At 37.0% G+C, this 14646-nt stretch overlaps 2 protein-coding genes across 2 annotated transcripts in view; one reads left to right on the forward strand and one right to left on the reverse strand.

The window, feature by feature from the left end:
• The window catches only part of LOC110066684 (uncharacterized), a 30839-nt gene extending 28106 nt beyond the window's left edge, over positions 1 to 2733 (reverse strand). Inside the window, exon 1 of the mRNA XM_020773921.2 lies at positions 2232 to 2733. Coding sequence (XP_020629580.2) covers positions 2232 to 2598 — 367 coding nt within the window. The 5' untranslated portion in view covers positions 2599 to 2733. The remainder of the gene's footprint in view (positions 1 to 2231) is intronic.
• Positions 2734 to 4538: 1805 nt separating this feature from the next.
• LOC110066689 (uncharacterized) overlaps positions 4539 to 14646 on the forward strand; it is a 68506-nt gene continuing 58398 nt past the window's right edge. Inside the window, exons 1-2 of the mRNA XM_020773929.2 lie at positions 4539 to 4934; positions 7390 to 7639. Of these exons, the coding sequence (XP_020629588.2) occupies positions 4731 to 4934; positions 7390 to 7639 (454 nt within the window). The 5' untranslated portion in view covers positions 4539 to 4730. The remainder of the gene's footprint in view (positions 4935 to 7389; positions 7640 to 14646) is intronic.

Consider the following 14646-nt stretch of genomic DNA (forward strand, 5'->3'; position numbering starts at 1 on the left):
ATAGCATCGATCGATAATATAAATCGCCGACAGAAAGAAGTCAACTCTACAAGGAAAACACCCAACAATGACACAAAATGGGGTGTCTGGAAAACCCGAATAGCGAATAGTCGCAAATAGCGAATAATGAATAGTTAAATTCCGAATAGCGAATAGCAAATAGTATGAATAGCACGAATAGCCTCGAATAGTGCAAATAGTAGCAAACAGTCACAAGTAGTGGCAAATAGAAGCAAATAAGGTACCCAGTATCTCACAGTCAACCTCGCAGTAACGTGGGATGGGATTTTCCTGCATAGACTCTAATCAGGACAAAAGGTGTTTCTAAACGTAATTTCTTCTGTTTTCACCGCTGCAAAAGTGTAAATATGTCTTCATTAGGTTATCCTTGTGTTTTCTGTTTTCTTTATGTCGGCGATGGACAGCCCTAGCCTGAGTCCTGAGAAGAAAAGGTAATAAATTCACTGAAATTCTGTCGCTTATTTGAATAATTAATTAATGCAAGATATAGCTTAGATGTTTTTGTTTTTATAGCCAGTTATCAGAGAAGCTCGTTTGTGTCTTTTCAGTTAATAAACTAATCACATTCAACTTACCTCACATTTGTATTTGTATTGTTTGTTTTTTTTTTCACAGAACATGCTTGGTCGAATTTATCAGCGTCCGCAGATAAATGCTATTGCTCTAACTGGTCAATTTGAACAAATCCAGATCAGTGCTGGACTAAAGCAGTGACTATTGACAACTATTCGTCACTATTCGCGACTCTTCGCTACTGTTCGCCACTATTCGCACTATAGGCGAATCTTTGCTGACGTCATTGTTTACATTTTTCCTCATTAACATATGACTTTGCGCATAGAAGGCATCATGCTAGACACGATTTTACTAGAAAAACTTAAAGAGCTTGTGAAACTTAGTAAGTGGTGAAATTTTTGGCTCTCTGGGTGTAATATTCGAGGAGAAATTGGCTTTCAAAAACATCAAAATTTCTGTGTGGCAAAAGCGCTAATGAGCTCATACATTCTGTGTAAAATTTTGAGCTATTAAACCCTCGTCGCACAAAAAGTATTCAATACATCGCGCTCAAATTCCTTAGGACAGTAAATCGTGCTGTGCCCTTTCTATGGTCAGTATTAATCTCTTTGTAGCTCCATCAGAAACTGTATCGCTCATGGCAATGAGGCAAATATTGTAAACAAAGATTCTCCTATCCGAGACTAGTCGCACTATTCGTACTATTCGCTATTCATTATTCGCGACTATTCGCTATTCGCTATTCGGATTTTCCAGACACCCCACAAAATGGGACACAAAATGGCGAATGACAGCTCTCCGTATCCCCTGTCATATGACTATTTTCGGAATCGAGCAGTTTCCGAACGAAACAATCTAATTACTAGTACTCAAAAGTGCTCTTACAGTTATAGCTTTTAAAGAAAAAAAATGATACAACAAGGAGGCTTACCTTAGCTTCCAGATGACACGGAACTCATTTCATTCCTCCTCCGGGTGACATAAAAACATTTTTAAACGATTCCATCGATTCGTCCACGGACCACGGTCGATAGAGGTCGTAACTTTTAAGATTTCGATGCAAGTATTGTCGCTTTTAGGATTTCGATGTCGATTTGTCGCAGCTCATGTCCCTTAGCGTAATAACTTCCCATTTTTCAACCCGCGAAGGAATCCTTGTTTACAGATCGAACAAAAACCCATGACCTCCGTGCCACGTTGCAACTAGACGGCAAAACACTCGTTTTCGGACGTTTTCGGAAGGCGTTAAGCGCCGTAGGCGCGAGCCTCGCGTGTGAAGCGCGCGAGCCTCACACGCCCATATTTTTTAGCGTCTCTCCCCATTCTCCCTTGCCGTTTTTACACTCGCTCCGTACCTTTCGTTCGAATATTGACCGTCGCTCGCGTCCGCAAAAAATACGACTGTTTTGCAGTCTACGTTACGCCATGTTGTTGGACAAAAATTTACGCCCTTGTAGTACCCCCATAAAACTAGCCAAACATATGCACGGAAGTCTTTGGGACAAAAACAATACTTAGCAGGGGAGGTAGGAGAAAAAAAATGTTTAATCAGAATCGAGGGAGTGAGTGCCATTGGAGTGCCTTCTAAGCTCATGGAATGACTACGTCATCCATGAGCAAAAATGAAGCTATGGTATAAACACCCTTAAATTTGTGACACTCGTGAATTTTTAGCCAAATTATTTAAAGCTTACCGCTTCGGCAACAGGTTCCAGTATATCCCGCTCTACAATAACACCCTGTACTATGTGAACCAGTACTGCTTGTTTCATTGCATTTATCTCTATTACAGGGCTTTTCATCGCGTAACAGACCACAACTTCCGCAAGAGTTCTCTACGCTAAGTTTGTATCGCTTTCTCGAAATAATACCACTATTTCCGCAAGGATAAGAACAGCTGCTCCAGGATGACCATCTGCTGAGTACGCAATCTTGGGGTGTCTGACAGAGTTGTTGAGGCCCTGGTGGTTGTCGTCTTCTTCTTCTTGACGAGAAAGCGCATGTTTCAGCAAAGAGCATGAAAATGCATAGCAAGGCAAAAATAGTCGTTATTTTTGTCATCCTTTTTGTGAAAAGTTTTAGAAGTTTCGCCGTCCTCGAGCGGAGAAGAACCCTTGAGACCTACAATCGATACTGCAGCTGTCTGATTGTCTAATACAGGCAAAAATGCGTAAAACAACTTAGCGAAAGAGGATCTTAAAAACTGCAGCACCTCCTGGAGTGGATTAAAATTAACAGTTACCCTCTTGACACCGTATAAGCCCATTTACCTGTTTACCGAAAACACGAACTAAATCAATTAGGTAGAGTATTGATTTCTACTCAAGTCGAAGAGCGCATATTATTACCAGCCTAATTTAGTAAAAGTGCCAACTGCGCCAGTGGATGGTTCACATTGAAACAAAATTAATACCTCAAACTGTAAAAAGACTGTTATTTTTGATCGTGTTTTTGTTTTAAAGCTTTTTCTACAATACCTCTTTTATACTAGAGCACACAATAGAAACGTCCACAAGGATAAAATTCAGCAGTATAGATTACGAGATTTACAACAGGCTGAAAATGTCTAGAAACGCGGACTGGGAGACGAGGGATCTCCGGGATGCGGGAGGAAATTAAGAGACCTGTCTACAGTTTTTGGCACGCTGGGGGAAAACATGGCAAAAATAACAGTAAAAATTACCGTACGTTGAGAACTCTGGGACCAGCGATTGAGCGTTTTAAATTTTTTATTTCACAGCTGCACGGCGAAGTGTAGCTCACAGAAAAAAAGCGTGGAAAAATGAGAATCTTTATAACTGCGGCTTTCTTAGCGAGGCTATATCCCTGAAATTTGATAAGCAAGTTCCCTTATGTAGTGTCTTACGTAGTATCACAGATATTTCGGAATTCAAATTCCATACATTAATTTTACGGAAAGAGGTCAGTTTGTGAACGCTTGGCTGCTGCTATCATTCAATAAGAATTTTTAAAAGAGACCGGTTTCCATCGGCAATCATCAAAATAAGATTTTTTACCATATCCCATGAGTCGGGAGTTTGCAGTCTTCTGGAAGTTCCAGGTGTTTTGTACTCTTGAGCTGGTCCCACCGTGGGGCATTTGCAACATTTTTTCGAAAAATACCCGATAAATGCCCGGGGGTGGATGGGCGGGCTTAGAATCAAAATTCAGAGCCATAGTTAATTTGGCAGTTTGAATGCAACACAGATACAAAAACAATCAAAATTACCCTACTGCTCTGTCACAGGTGACTTTTTGTAGGCATAAGGTACAGGCCTGATACACCATCCTCATTCTCGAAATGATGATTTTGCACACGAGTGTGGGTTGACCCCATGACATCGTTGTAGCACAAAATGAGACGAAAACAAAGAACGCCGACGCCATTCTTATTCTTGAAATGATAATATTGCTAAGAAGTTTGGATTGTCTCCCTGACAGCGTAGTCGCACAAAATGAGACAAAAACAAAAAACTGCCCGCTATTTACATATAAATACCCTATCATAAGCTGATACAACACAGACGCGAATCCTGTACATGAGTTACTAAATGTAACTACATGTATGAAGGGATGCAGACCTAAGATCTTTGTAAACTCTGTAGGGAAATAAATGTATTTCGACTTAAAAAACAAACCCAAAGTTTGGCTGAATCCGGACGAATTTGTATCACTTTTAAGACTACTCCGTAAGATAGGCAAAGGGTCAAACTGGATTATCAAACTCAACATTAGTTCAGGAAAAGATTAAATTTTCATACCGGCCCAAACATATTCCGTCGACCAGTTCCGTATCACGCACGGAAAGAAACACTGAGGTATCAGTGAAAATACCTGGTAGTTGGTAATTATTAAATGTATAAAGTTGTTAAGAGGGTGTCACCGGCACAAAGTTAACCAGAAACAAAACAAAATGATTTCATAATCGACAGCGAGTAGATTGTAGGCTTTTTCTGTCTGCATTGAACAATTGTCCTTTCAAAGATTTACGCAAATCCTGAATAAAACTGCTGAAAAATGTGTGACCCATGACATCGTAATAACAGTAGATGATACAATTATATCCAGTCACGAAGCTATGTTGACAGGTTTAACTCCTTTTGCTATCTTTGTATCGATTTTCTTCCTTCCCTGAACTGCACTGAAGATAGAGCGCCTTTTGCGTAATAACAGTTGATGAGGAAGCAGTGACAATGGATTGGCTTTGCTGGCTTTTACTGTTATTGCAACTGTCAGCAGCAACTTTTAGCAAAACTACAGCAGCTTCTAAAGAGCGAAAGGAAAAGCGACTTTCGTTTGTCCAAAATTCCAAATGCACTTATTCTTACGAGGTAGCAGTTCATACTGCTCGAGGCTCCAAGTCAACCGAGAGTGATGGCTTTCAAGTTCATGCTCTGGTAAGTACAAATGCATAAACATCTGCAAAACTGGATGACGGCGATGGATTGCAAAATTCCCGGTCTAGATTTGTTTATAGAAGTGAGAAAGTTTACATCGGCCTGATTTCGATTACAGGAAAATGTCAGAGACACTTTTACTCCCACGAGTAATGAAAATTAAGCAAAAATTAACTTATGAAATATAGAGAAAACGAAAAGCAAATCAGCACCTTTCCTGTCGCTTTAATTTTATATGTGTTTTGCATCATTTTGGGGGGGATTACAGGTATCGCTGCAACCTGTTGTCTATTGTCTTAAAGTGCACCTAACCCCCAAAAAATTTTTTCGCTAAAACGAATCTAGACTTTATTTGAAGCATTTGGGCGAAGAAATTTTTGAATTTGGTTGAATCCTCGATTTTCTATGCCCTTTCAAAGGCGCGCTTGAAGTGTTTCACGACCGCGTTTTAGGGAGTCTGGGGCGGCCGTACCTGATGACGTCTACCCAGGAACCAAACACAATAGCGCCTCAGTCAACTCTCTGTATTTCCTCGAGAAAATGGAACACAAAACTAATCGTTCCGATGTATTTTGGCACTAAAACGTCCAAGTTTTGTCTCAGAATCATTTCTTTTTCGTCACTGGAGTCAGAGTTAAGTTTCGATTCGGAAGACTCCGAAATAAACTTCGATCGAGCACGTTCGACAACTGTGAACTCACTGCTTAGAGCTTTGAGAGCAATTTACAATATTTCAAGCGACGAAGGGGAGGACTTCTTTGCGGACGAGCTGCTTGTATATTAGGAATGGAAAGCTAGATACGAAGTGGAGGAGCAGGCAAACGAAAAGCAGGAAAGAAAACTCGAGGACTGCTTTGGATGGTAATTTCGTCAACTAAACATAAGATTCCCACGCATGTTTATAGCCCGTTTACATTTGTCCTTCGGGAGAATGTATTTTGTCAAGGTGTGATTGTTCTGTTAAATCCAGTTTGTGTTTTACTTTCAGTTGAATGCTTCATGTTTATAAGAGCGACGTACGTGTTGCAGTATTGGAGACCTGATGACCTCCAAAACATTGGCTTCGATCGATTGAAAATCGTATTGTTTGGACCTGTATTTTTCAAGCTGCGGGAAGCAAGGCGGAAGGAAACATTTCATACAATTACCGATTTCACATTGTCACACTTTTTAAGTCGTAACTCCAAATAACCAATGTAAATTGTTCTTAAAGTTTACAGTGAAATTCGTCGGATAAGCGAAAAGGATGTGTTCCCTAAGCGGTCCGCAGATAATGTTACGCGGTCATATTTTTGACGCCATTGCACAGAATCTTTGTCGCACTGCTGATTTCCAAACCTTCGAAAAACTCTGTGAGTCTAAAAATTTTGTTATCATGTAATTCTAAATGATTAATCTTCGACTGTCATCTAAATCGAAAGAGAAATAAGTGCTGGTTAGCGGCGTACAGTTGCGATCTATTTACATATCAGTATAACGCTTCTTTATCATGATCAGATCACACAACTTTGCCGGTTATGTTATAAATACTGCGGGATTGGAAGATATAGGTTGTCGGTAGTATTTCTAGAAATTGCTGGTTAGCTTTAAGCAGAAAATTTATGAAAATAACGTTCGAAAGTCTGCGGAACAAATTCCAGTGAGAGTTCTTCAATGGTTCTCACAGATTCAGTTCGCTTGTTTCGGTTCGACAAAATCAACCATCGTTTACGTCTTTATTGCACCATTAGCCGATCATCGCCAGTAAATTGTACAGTATATCTTTCTTTAAATCTGGGATATTGCTGCAACAGCCGATAGCACCTCTGGAAGGCGTTTCAGCGCACTTTTCGAATGTGTATTGCACCATCCTGAAGGAAATGAGAGGACGTGAGATATCCAACCTTCCTGGGTAGACGTCACAAGAGCCGCTGGACCCATTCTCCTCAAACTCGGTCGTGAAACAAAATGGCGGTGTTTTGGAGCTATTTTCGAGATTTCGCCGGGGCACAGAAAATCGAGGATTTAACGGAATCCAAAAATTTTTTCGCAGAACTATTTCAAATAACAAGTAGATTCGTTTTAGCGAAAAAAAATTTGGGGGTTAGGTGCACTTTAAAAACAAATACATGCTGGGCGCCTTGTCCTGAGTGGGAGCGGTGATGGTAGAAACACTCAATTGTTTTTATTTGAATGGTGCCACTTAAACTTTTCGAACCTAAAACCACTTTGTCCGGTGTATGTTCCTAAATTTGACCGCTTCATGCTCTGTAAGTCAATAATAACAGCAACGAACAATGTAAATGACTTGCATGATTCAGATAAAAGCCATGCACATTGGGGGATGAGGCTCGCAATTCCATGTTGCGTGCCTTCTAAATATGCCACGAAAGAGCAGCTCCGTGTACTCCTCTCCAATCATACATGTACCTCATTCCTTGTAGGAGTAATCATTGTCTTTTTCAAACACACGTAGGTTGACATAACGTCTGCATTACGCGAGGACGATGGCGGATCTCCTTTACATCTTTACAAGTTAGATGTGCGGGAACCCAGATTGAGGCGTGCGCCTTATGGACGTGTTCTTACCAACTATCCAGTCAATGAAAAGTTTGAACAGCAGCTGTCAAGACCATTCTACTTCCGACAGAGGGAACATGGCATTGTGGTGGACGTTCTGTTCCAAAAGACTGTGGAATCCCCAGATGTTGCTGCCTTTAAAAAAGGTAAGAATGCATTCTGTTTAGATGAACACGTACCACACTAGTGATTCTTCCAAGAACTTATAATTAACCAAAACAGAACTAAGTCGGAGTCCCGTGAAAACAGAGACGTGTTTTGAATTATTCAGTAATTGAATTCAAGAAAACGTTCATAACCTAGTTATGCCTTATTCGAAATCAGTAATGCGTACTTCCTTTTGAAAGTGAACTAAGACGGAATAACTTTTTACATGTAAGAAAGTGAGAACAATTATTTCTCAGGAACCAGGCTTTAAGCTTCCAAACTGAAAAAGGAAAACACTATTTCAAATTACGTCTGTAGTTTTTCAACTGATAAAGATTGCTATTTGGCTGTACATTCAGCCATAATATCGCTTTCCTACAGGACCGCTACCAGTGAGGAGGACCTTTTATAGGGGGTTGTACATTCCGCAAACCACCATATTTTGTTCCTTCAAAACCAAAGGTCACCTTCGTTGTCTCCTAAAAGCCAAAACCGCACTACTAGGAAGACGATTGTCATCATAACCGATCTTTTAACAGTACGTAACAAATTCTTTACGATATGTTAGCCAATAATCCTCTTTCTCCTCACAAGACCACAAGGTCTTCAGAACAGACCAAACTGATTCTAACTCCATTCAGTAAACAGCGAACAAATGGTCTAAAGGGCGTCTAATCAACGTGTAATGAGCTGTTCACAAACACAAAGATTGTTCGAGATGTTCATAACAAAGCGTATTAAAAGCACAAGTTTCGAGGGCTCTCTTTTGAGCCTCTTAAAAAACACACGAAAACCGCGGGCTAAATTTATGATTTAGCTGCAAAGCGGCACTCAAAATTGGCTTAACCAGAGTATAACTCTCAGTGAGATCATTTCTCGGAAACTGTATTTCGATGTTGTTGACAACACACTTTCATTAGCTACCAAAATGGTTCGGTGTCGTGTAGGACGCCCCGCTGCTATCGAAGACAATAGGTATTTATACGGTATGTACTGTTCTTCGATTTCCTACTGGTCATAAAACACATACATTTTGTACTTGCCGTTACAATCATGCATTTACTAGAGATTATGTGCTACATGTATAATAGTGCCATGAGAAGTCCAGCAACTCTTTATTTCGAGGTAGTATAAACCAGGTGCTATTAACAAAGCCAAAGCCTTATTGTGACTAGCAAACATTAGCAAAATTCTGCTAGTAAGTATGCTAATGCAAATGTTGCAATCTGATTGGCTCAGCTATCCTACACTGTCACTGAAGTCGTCCTCATAGTGGCAAAATTTTCTCTAAATTATAGAAATCTCGTGCTCACGGTCTAATTGTTAAATATAAACGGCACATAATGCAAGCATAAGCGATAACGTTTTTAAAACAATGATGTCTTAAGAGTAGTATTGTACCTGGCGCAACGGAATCAGTTTTTGAAAAAACTGATTTCTTTGCGACAAGTTTTGTTTTGGTCACAAGCTTGGTTTTAGTCACTCGATTTTGTTTCAGTTATATGACAATAAAATTGAGAAAACTATATGCTTTTTTGGAATCAAAATATGAGAAAATCGATTGAAAACTCTGTTTTATTTGCTAGTCAAATCTATGAATAAATGCAGTAGTTTTGAAAAAGTCGTGAACCAACTATTTTGTCTTTTCTCTGGATTATTTGGCATGCATACGTGCTGGAATATCTTACTGCGTGACATTTCTCAGAAAAACAGGAAGTTGATGTAGAGCGGCATAGCTGTGCCGTGACGTCATACTTGAGGGACTTTCCCGCTGAAATGAGTCATCAAGTCAGCAATTAGCAGACGCGTCTTACGTAAAATTATGGGGATTCAGCTATAATTACATTTGTATTTTCTTTCGAGTTGTGCGAGTAAGCTTTTTTAGTAAATTTTACTCATAAAGTTTTTTTATAAAGTTTACTTCAAAATGGAAATCTAATTTAATTACTTGATTTTACATTTTAGTTTTGTATTTTATAATGTCCATAAGCGAAGCTGTATATGCCATTTTCGTGAATGTAACGCCTATCATCAAAACAACTGAGACTAATGTTATTAATCTCATAACTCCCAAGTTTATGCTTATTGCTTCGTATAGTGTTCATTCTGTGATAGATTTGTTTGTTGTTCACCAGTGTATTTTTATAGTCGTCATGTTTGATATCTTTTTTAATCACCATTTTCTTGATACCTTTTGCTGTTTTTCCTCCTTCATTATTGTCTATTATATAGGAATACATTTTGCTTCTTAATGCAACAAATTCAATTATTGCAACACCAATGGCTTCATCTTTAAATTTGTCTATTAAATTTTTATTGGTTTTATCATAAAATGGACTTTCTTCTTAGCATTCACTATTATCAAATTTATCTCTATCAACTCAAAAGTCTTGATACACATCTTCAGTCTGATTTCATAAGTCAAACTGTCTGTGTCTGTGAATAGTAGTTTAGCTTTATTACCATACTTTTGTTTAATATAATTATAATGAAAATCATACATTAGTGTCTTAGAAAGATCAAGAATAAACATACCAACATAACTGGGTCTGTTTAAGGTTAATTTTTGTTTGATTTTATGAACTGCCACTGAATTTTCATTTAACATTTTACTGCTAACATAAGTTGGTTTAGAAGCTAATTTTGATAGTTGTTTTTCAGTTGTTACAAGTCTTACATCAACTCTTTTTTTATGATTTTCCATGGTTTAACCAAATACTGAGTTATTAATTAGCTTGAAGAAGTCTTTTTAAAAGTCCTTTTTTGCCTGCATTCTCTTTTGAGTGTTGAAATCTATATACGGTATTGCTTCAACCAAGGAGACTGATTGAACTCAAATACTCTAAGTACTTTAGTGACTTTCAAACCTAGATCAGTGTATAGCTGCAAATTGCGATGGCGAATTCGAAGAACATATTTCTCTTTGTTGCTTAATGTTGGTATTAACGTGATTAACTTTTTAACTCGTCCGATTGTTATATTATACTTTCGTCTTAGCTTATGGATTCACAAAACATCTTTTTTTTTTAACATTGATTTTTTCTGGAGCAAGAGGAAATTCATTATGAAGATTATGCAGTTTTGAGGATAATCAACATCGACTTCAAGTAAAAGACCTTTTTTACTGTCTTCTTTATAGTCAGCTACGTTCACTTTACTGATTTCTTTTTCCGATAACCATTTGAATTACCTGTCGGCAAAAATTGGCTCATGGCTGCCCCATACAAATTGTTACAATCCAAATATGTGATATGCTTTTTTTCATCATAATTTTTCATGTACTTATTATTTGCCTTTGCATAACGATGAGCAGTGTAACTCACACCTCCGCGTAATGCATGCTCGATAAATAGATATTGATCTACATCTACCATCAGTTCAAGTTTAATATCAGTCATTTTCAACATAGCATCCCATGATAAACCCAGCCTGACGAGGCTCGAGTTTGTAATATTGCATACAAGTCTTTCCCCGAGTCTTTCTAAAGTTCTCAAACACATCAGCTGACAGAAGAATGTCAGACTTGAGATACAGATCATGATGTTCACGTAAATTTTTTAATCCAAAGATATCCAAACTTTTTTAGCATGTTTACAATCGTCATCAGATATATGCTCATCATTTAGGATGCTGTAGAAGTCTTCTTTGAAAGGAATTGCTTCTCACTGAATTTATCAAAGCTACCCATATCGTCATAGGAATAAATGCCTTTCTGTTTCATAAGATTAAACTTTTTAGACTTTTTGAAGACTTCTGATGTTTATTTAAATTTATCATCAGGCAGATTGCTTACTAGGTTATCAAGACTTGAGCTCATGAATTGAAAACTATCACGAAATGTGAGATGCTTACCTAACATAAAAGTCATGTATTTTTCCATAATATTACTCGGGCTTCAGCAGGAAAGCCCGAGCCATAAAATGCTAGCGTTTTGGTCGCCAAAAGGGGGGTCATGGTCCCAGGCGTTCCATGCGTAGACCATGGAAACTGGGGACGAGAAACGCGACAATGCTCGCTCCTCGTGACAGAACGCGGTGTTTTGTGAAGAAAGTTTTGGTGAGAATCGCGCCTTATACGTTCATCTCGCATAGAAAGATGTCGATCGTTTTCGGAAAGGGTCAGTCCACGAATTATATTGCTTGAAAGCTAGCCAGGTAAGCAAAGGTCAGGCTCGAAACGTTCTCGTTAGATAACAATTGAGCCGATCGCGGTATGAGTTCAAACTACGAAAACACTGACAAACAATAGGCAGTCAATGACTGCATGTGGCTACTGCTGTTATTATTTAGAACATTGCAGTAAAACAAATCATATTGCGATAAAACGAGCTAAATACGAAAACCTTTTTGGACTGGTATCTCATTAAAAACATGCGACTTGTTTCTTGCACCGCGCGAACTATGTCGATCTCCAAATTTGTAAAGATAAGACTTTCGGTAACTTGAATTAAATATCTTACCTCCAAGTTAGTTGGCTTTCTAGTAGGGTGCAGGAAAAAAAAAACGTGTGATTTTGGAGGCAAATTGTGCGGGAAAATTAAAACTTCTATTGTGCGGGGAATTGTGCGGGGTTATTGACGAACCAATGTTCTTGCCAAGTCCTAAGGAAAATCTGCATTGACGATAGTTTAGCCAAATTTATTCACTAGTAGTTCAAATATATCTAGCAGTCTTAACAATCGCCAATTCTTTCAGAAAACTGTGTCTGACTGCTAAAGAAAATCTTGTTGCGTGACACGAACTAGACTAGTATGAAACAAAATAAATAGCAAAACAGAATGCCGCATCTCCCCTAATAAATGAGTTCCTTTTTAAAAAATACTCCTGCCTTGATTCAATAAAAATGTGTAGGTTAAATATTCTTCATAAACTGCGTTAAGGGTCGCAAATTCTCGGAAGTTATCCGCGAAAAACACAACTTGAAATTTTATGCAAATTATGTGCCACGCAGTTTGCGCCTTGTCACAGGGCTGTTGTTTTCGCGAAGGAGTTTATCTATTCGCACTCCAAAGGAGACATGACTCTTGAACAGGTTTTAAGATCGCAACACGGCAAAGATGTTTAGCTGAACAATTCACTCGGATCGCCAAGACCAGTAAACGAACTTCATACAATTTCTGCTAGCATGTACAATGTAATCGCCCTAAGTTGTATAAAGACCTGGAAAATTCTTTGCAAACAAGTTCTCCATAAATGCGTAGACAGCTGTGCTTGATTCTTGAACCAAAATGGTTTAAACTCAGAACTTGCGATTGGATTAGGAGGATACTCAACGAAGCAACTTGAATAGTAAATATCTAAGCGGAACTCTTCTGCGAAAATATCCTAATTCTTTAATTTGTTTTTATTGTGTCTAATACGCGTTTTCGGAAAGCACGATTTGACACTGCTTTTAGAGCGTCTAGTTTGGTATGCAATTGATTTTCATTTGCTTCTGTTCCCCCTTAATTTGTCGATTTGGTCTGCATATTCATCAGTGAATTGATATTTGTGATTTTTATCTTTACCATCATCATTATCGCGTATTGACATATTCAGATATTGTAAAAAAAATGTCAACTAGTATTTTGTTTTTTTCTTTGATATAGATGTTTGTAATATATTCAGTCATTGAATTAACTTTTCTATCTATATTAGTATCTATATCAGACTTATTGATTTCACACATTTTTGGACCCATATAGATCCATCCGCCATATTTTCATACACAGATGTATAAGCAATTGTTGTATGTAAATTGAGTTTTGCATTATTTTTCAAAAGAGCAATTAAGTTCTGTTTTATTATTGGTTGACTCTATCTTGAGCAAATGATTTTTCAATTTGAATTTCGATCTCAATTGTATGTTGATATTTCTCTTTTTTTGAATGAAATCTTTCAAATATTTCATTTTAAATCCAGATCTTTCTATCAAACAATCCAAAGTGTCATTTTGTGTTTTTACACAATGATCTTCAAATTGATATTCTTTATATTCATCTCTCATTTTTTTTGTCTGTTCTTTTTTTGTTATTCTTTTTTGAACATCTGATTCATTGCAATCATCTTATTATTTTTTTAATGAGTAAAAGCTTTGCCATTTTGAAATTCATCACTGTGCTCCAAAATCATTTTATTCATTTTATCAGTTTTGATATAATTAAAAACAATTTCTCTGATAATGACTTTCGTCTCAAATTTGACATTATAGTTTATTCTAGTATATTTATATTTCTTTAATAAATCTTTAAAAATGGTTTTAATCTCAGATGAAGCACTTTCAAGATGTTTTTTGATAGGCCAGATCTGATTTAACGATTAATGACATACTGCCCTTAATCAATTCTAAGTCATTATTAAATCCTTTCAAATATTTTAGACTTATCATTTATATATATATTTTATTTTTAAAATATTTTTATAGTTAATTTAAATATTTCAACTTAAATGATACATATTAATGTATCATTTAAACTATATCACAAAATAAGTAATTGTCAACCATGTCAGCTTCAGCATTTCTTATGTTTTTTTAGTATTGAGGTGTGATCTTTTACCAGCATAGATATATGCACACTGACATCTATTACAAAACCATTGAGTATTTAACATATATATGTTTTTTAGCCTTTTTGTCACTCGTTCAGCTTCTTCTTTATCTCTATATGTGTGGATATTGTATGGTCTGCCTCGTTTAACAGTTTTATCGTTATTTTCCATATAATAATACTATATATATATTTTTAAATGTTTTATACATCATTAGCTAATTTTAATCCTTTGTAATGATCAAACAGAAAAAATGCTACACGATCAGAACCTTCAGTATTAAAATAACCATCTCTGGTGTATTCTTTAACAATATATCTACCTTAATGTTTATAATATCAAACAAGAGGAGATGGAGTCAAGTTTAAAAGTTTTCCATATTTTTTGTTATTACATGTATATTTAATATTATGATTAAGATGAATCATAAACAAGTTGATATGAGTCATTAATTGAAGATCTCTATAATCTGCATCAAG

Source organism: Orbicella faveolata, unplaced genomic scaffold (assembly GCF_042242905.1).
Source record: "Orbicella faveolata isolate gen_17 unplaced genomic scaffold, um_ofav_v1 contig_26, whole genome shotgun sequence".
In the NCBI taxonomy this organism is placed as follows: domain Eukaryota; kingdom Metazoa; phylum Cnidaria; class Anthozoa; order Scleractinia; family Merulinidae; genus Orbicella; species Orbicella faveolata.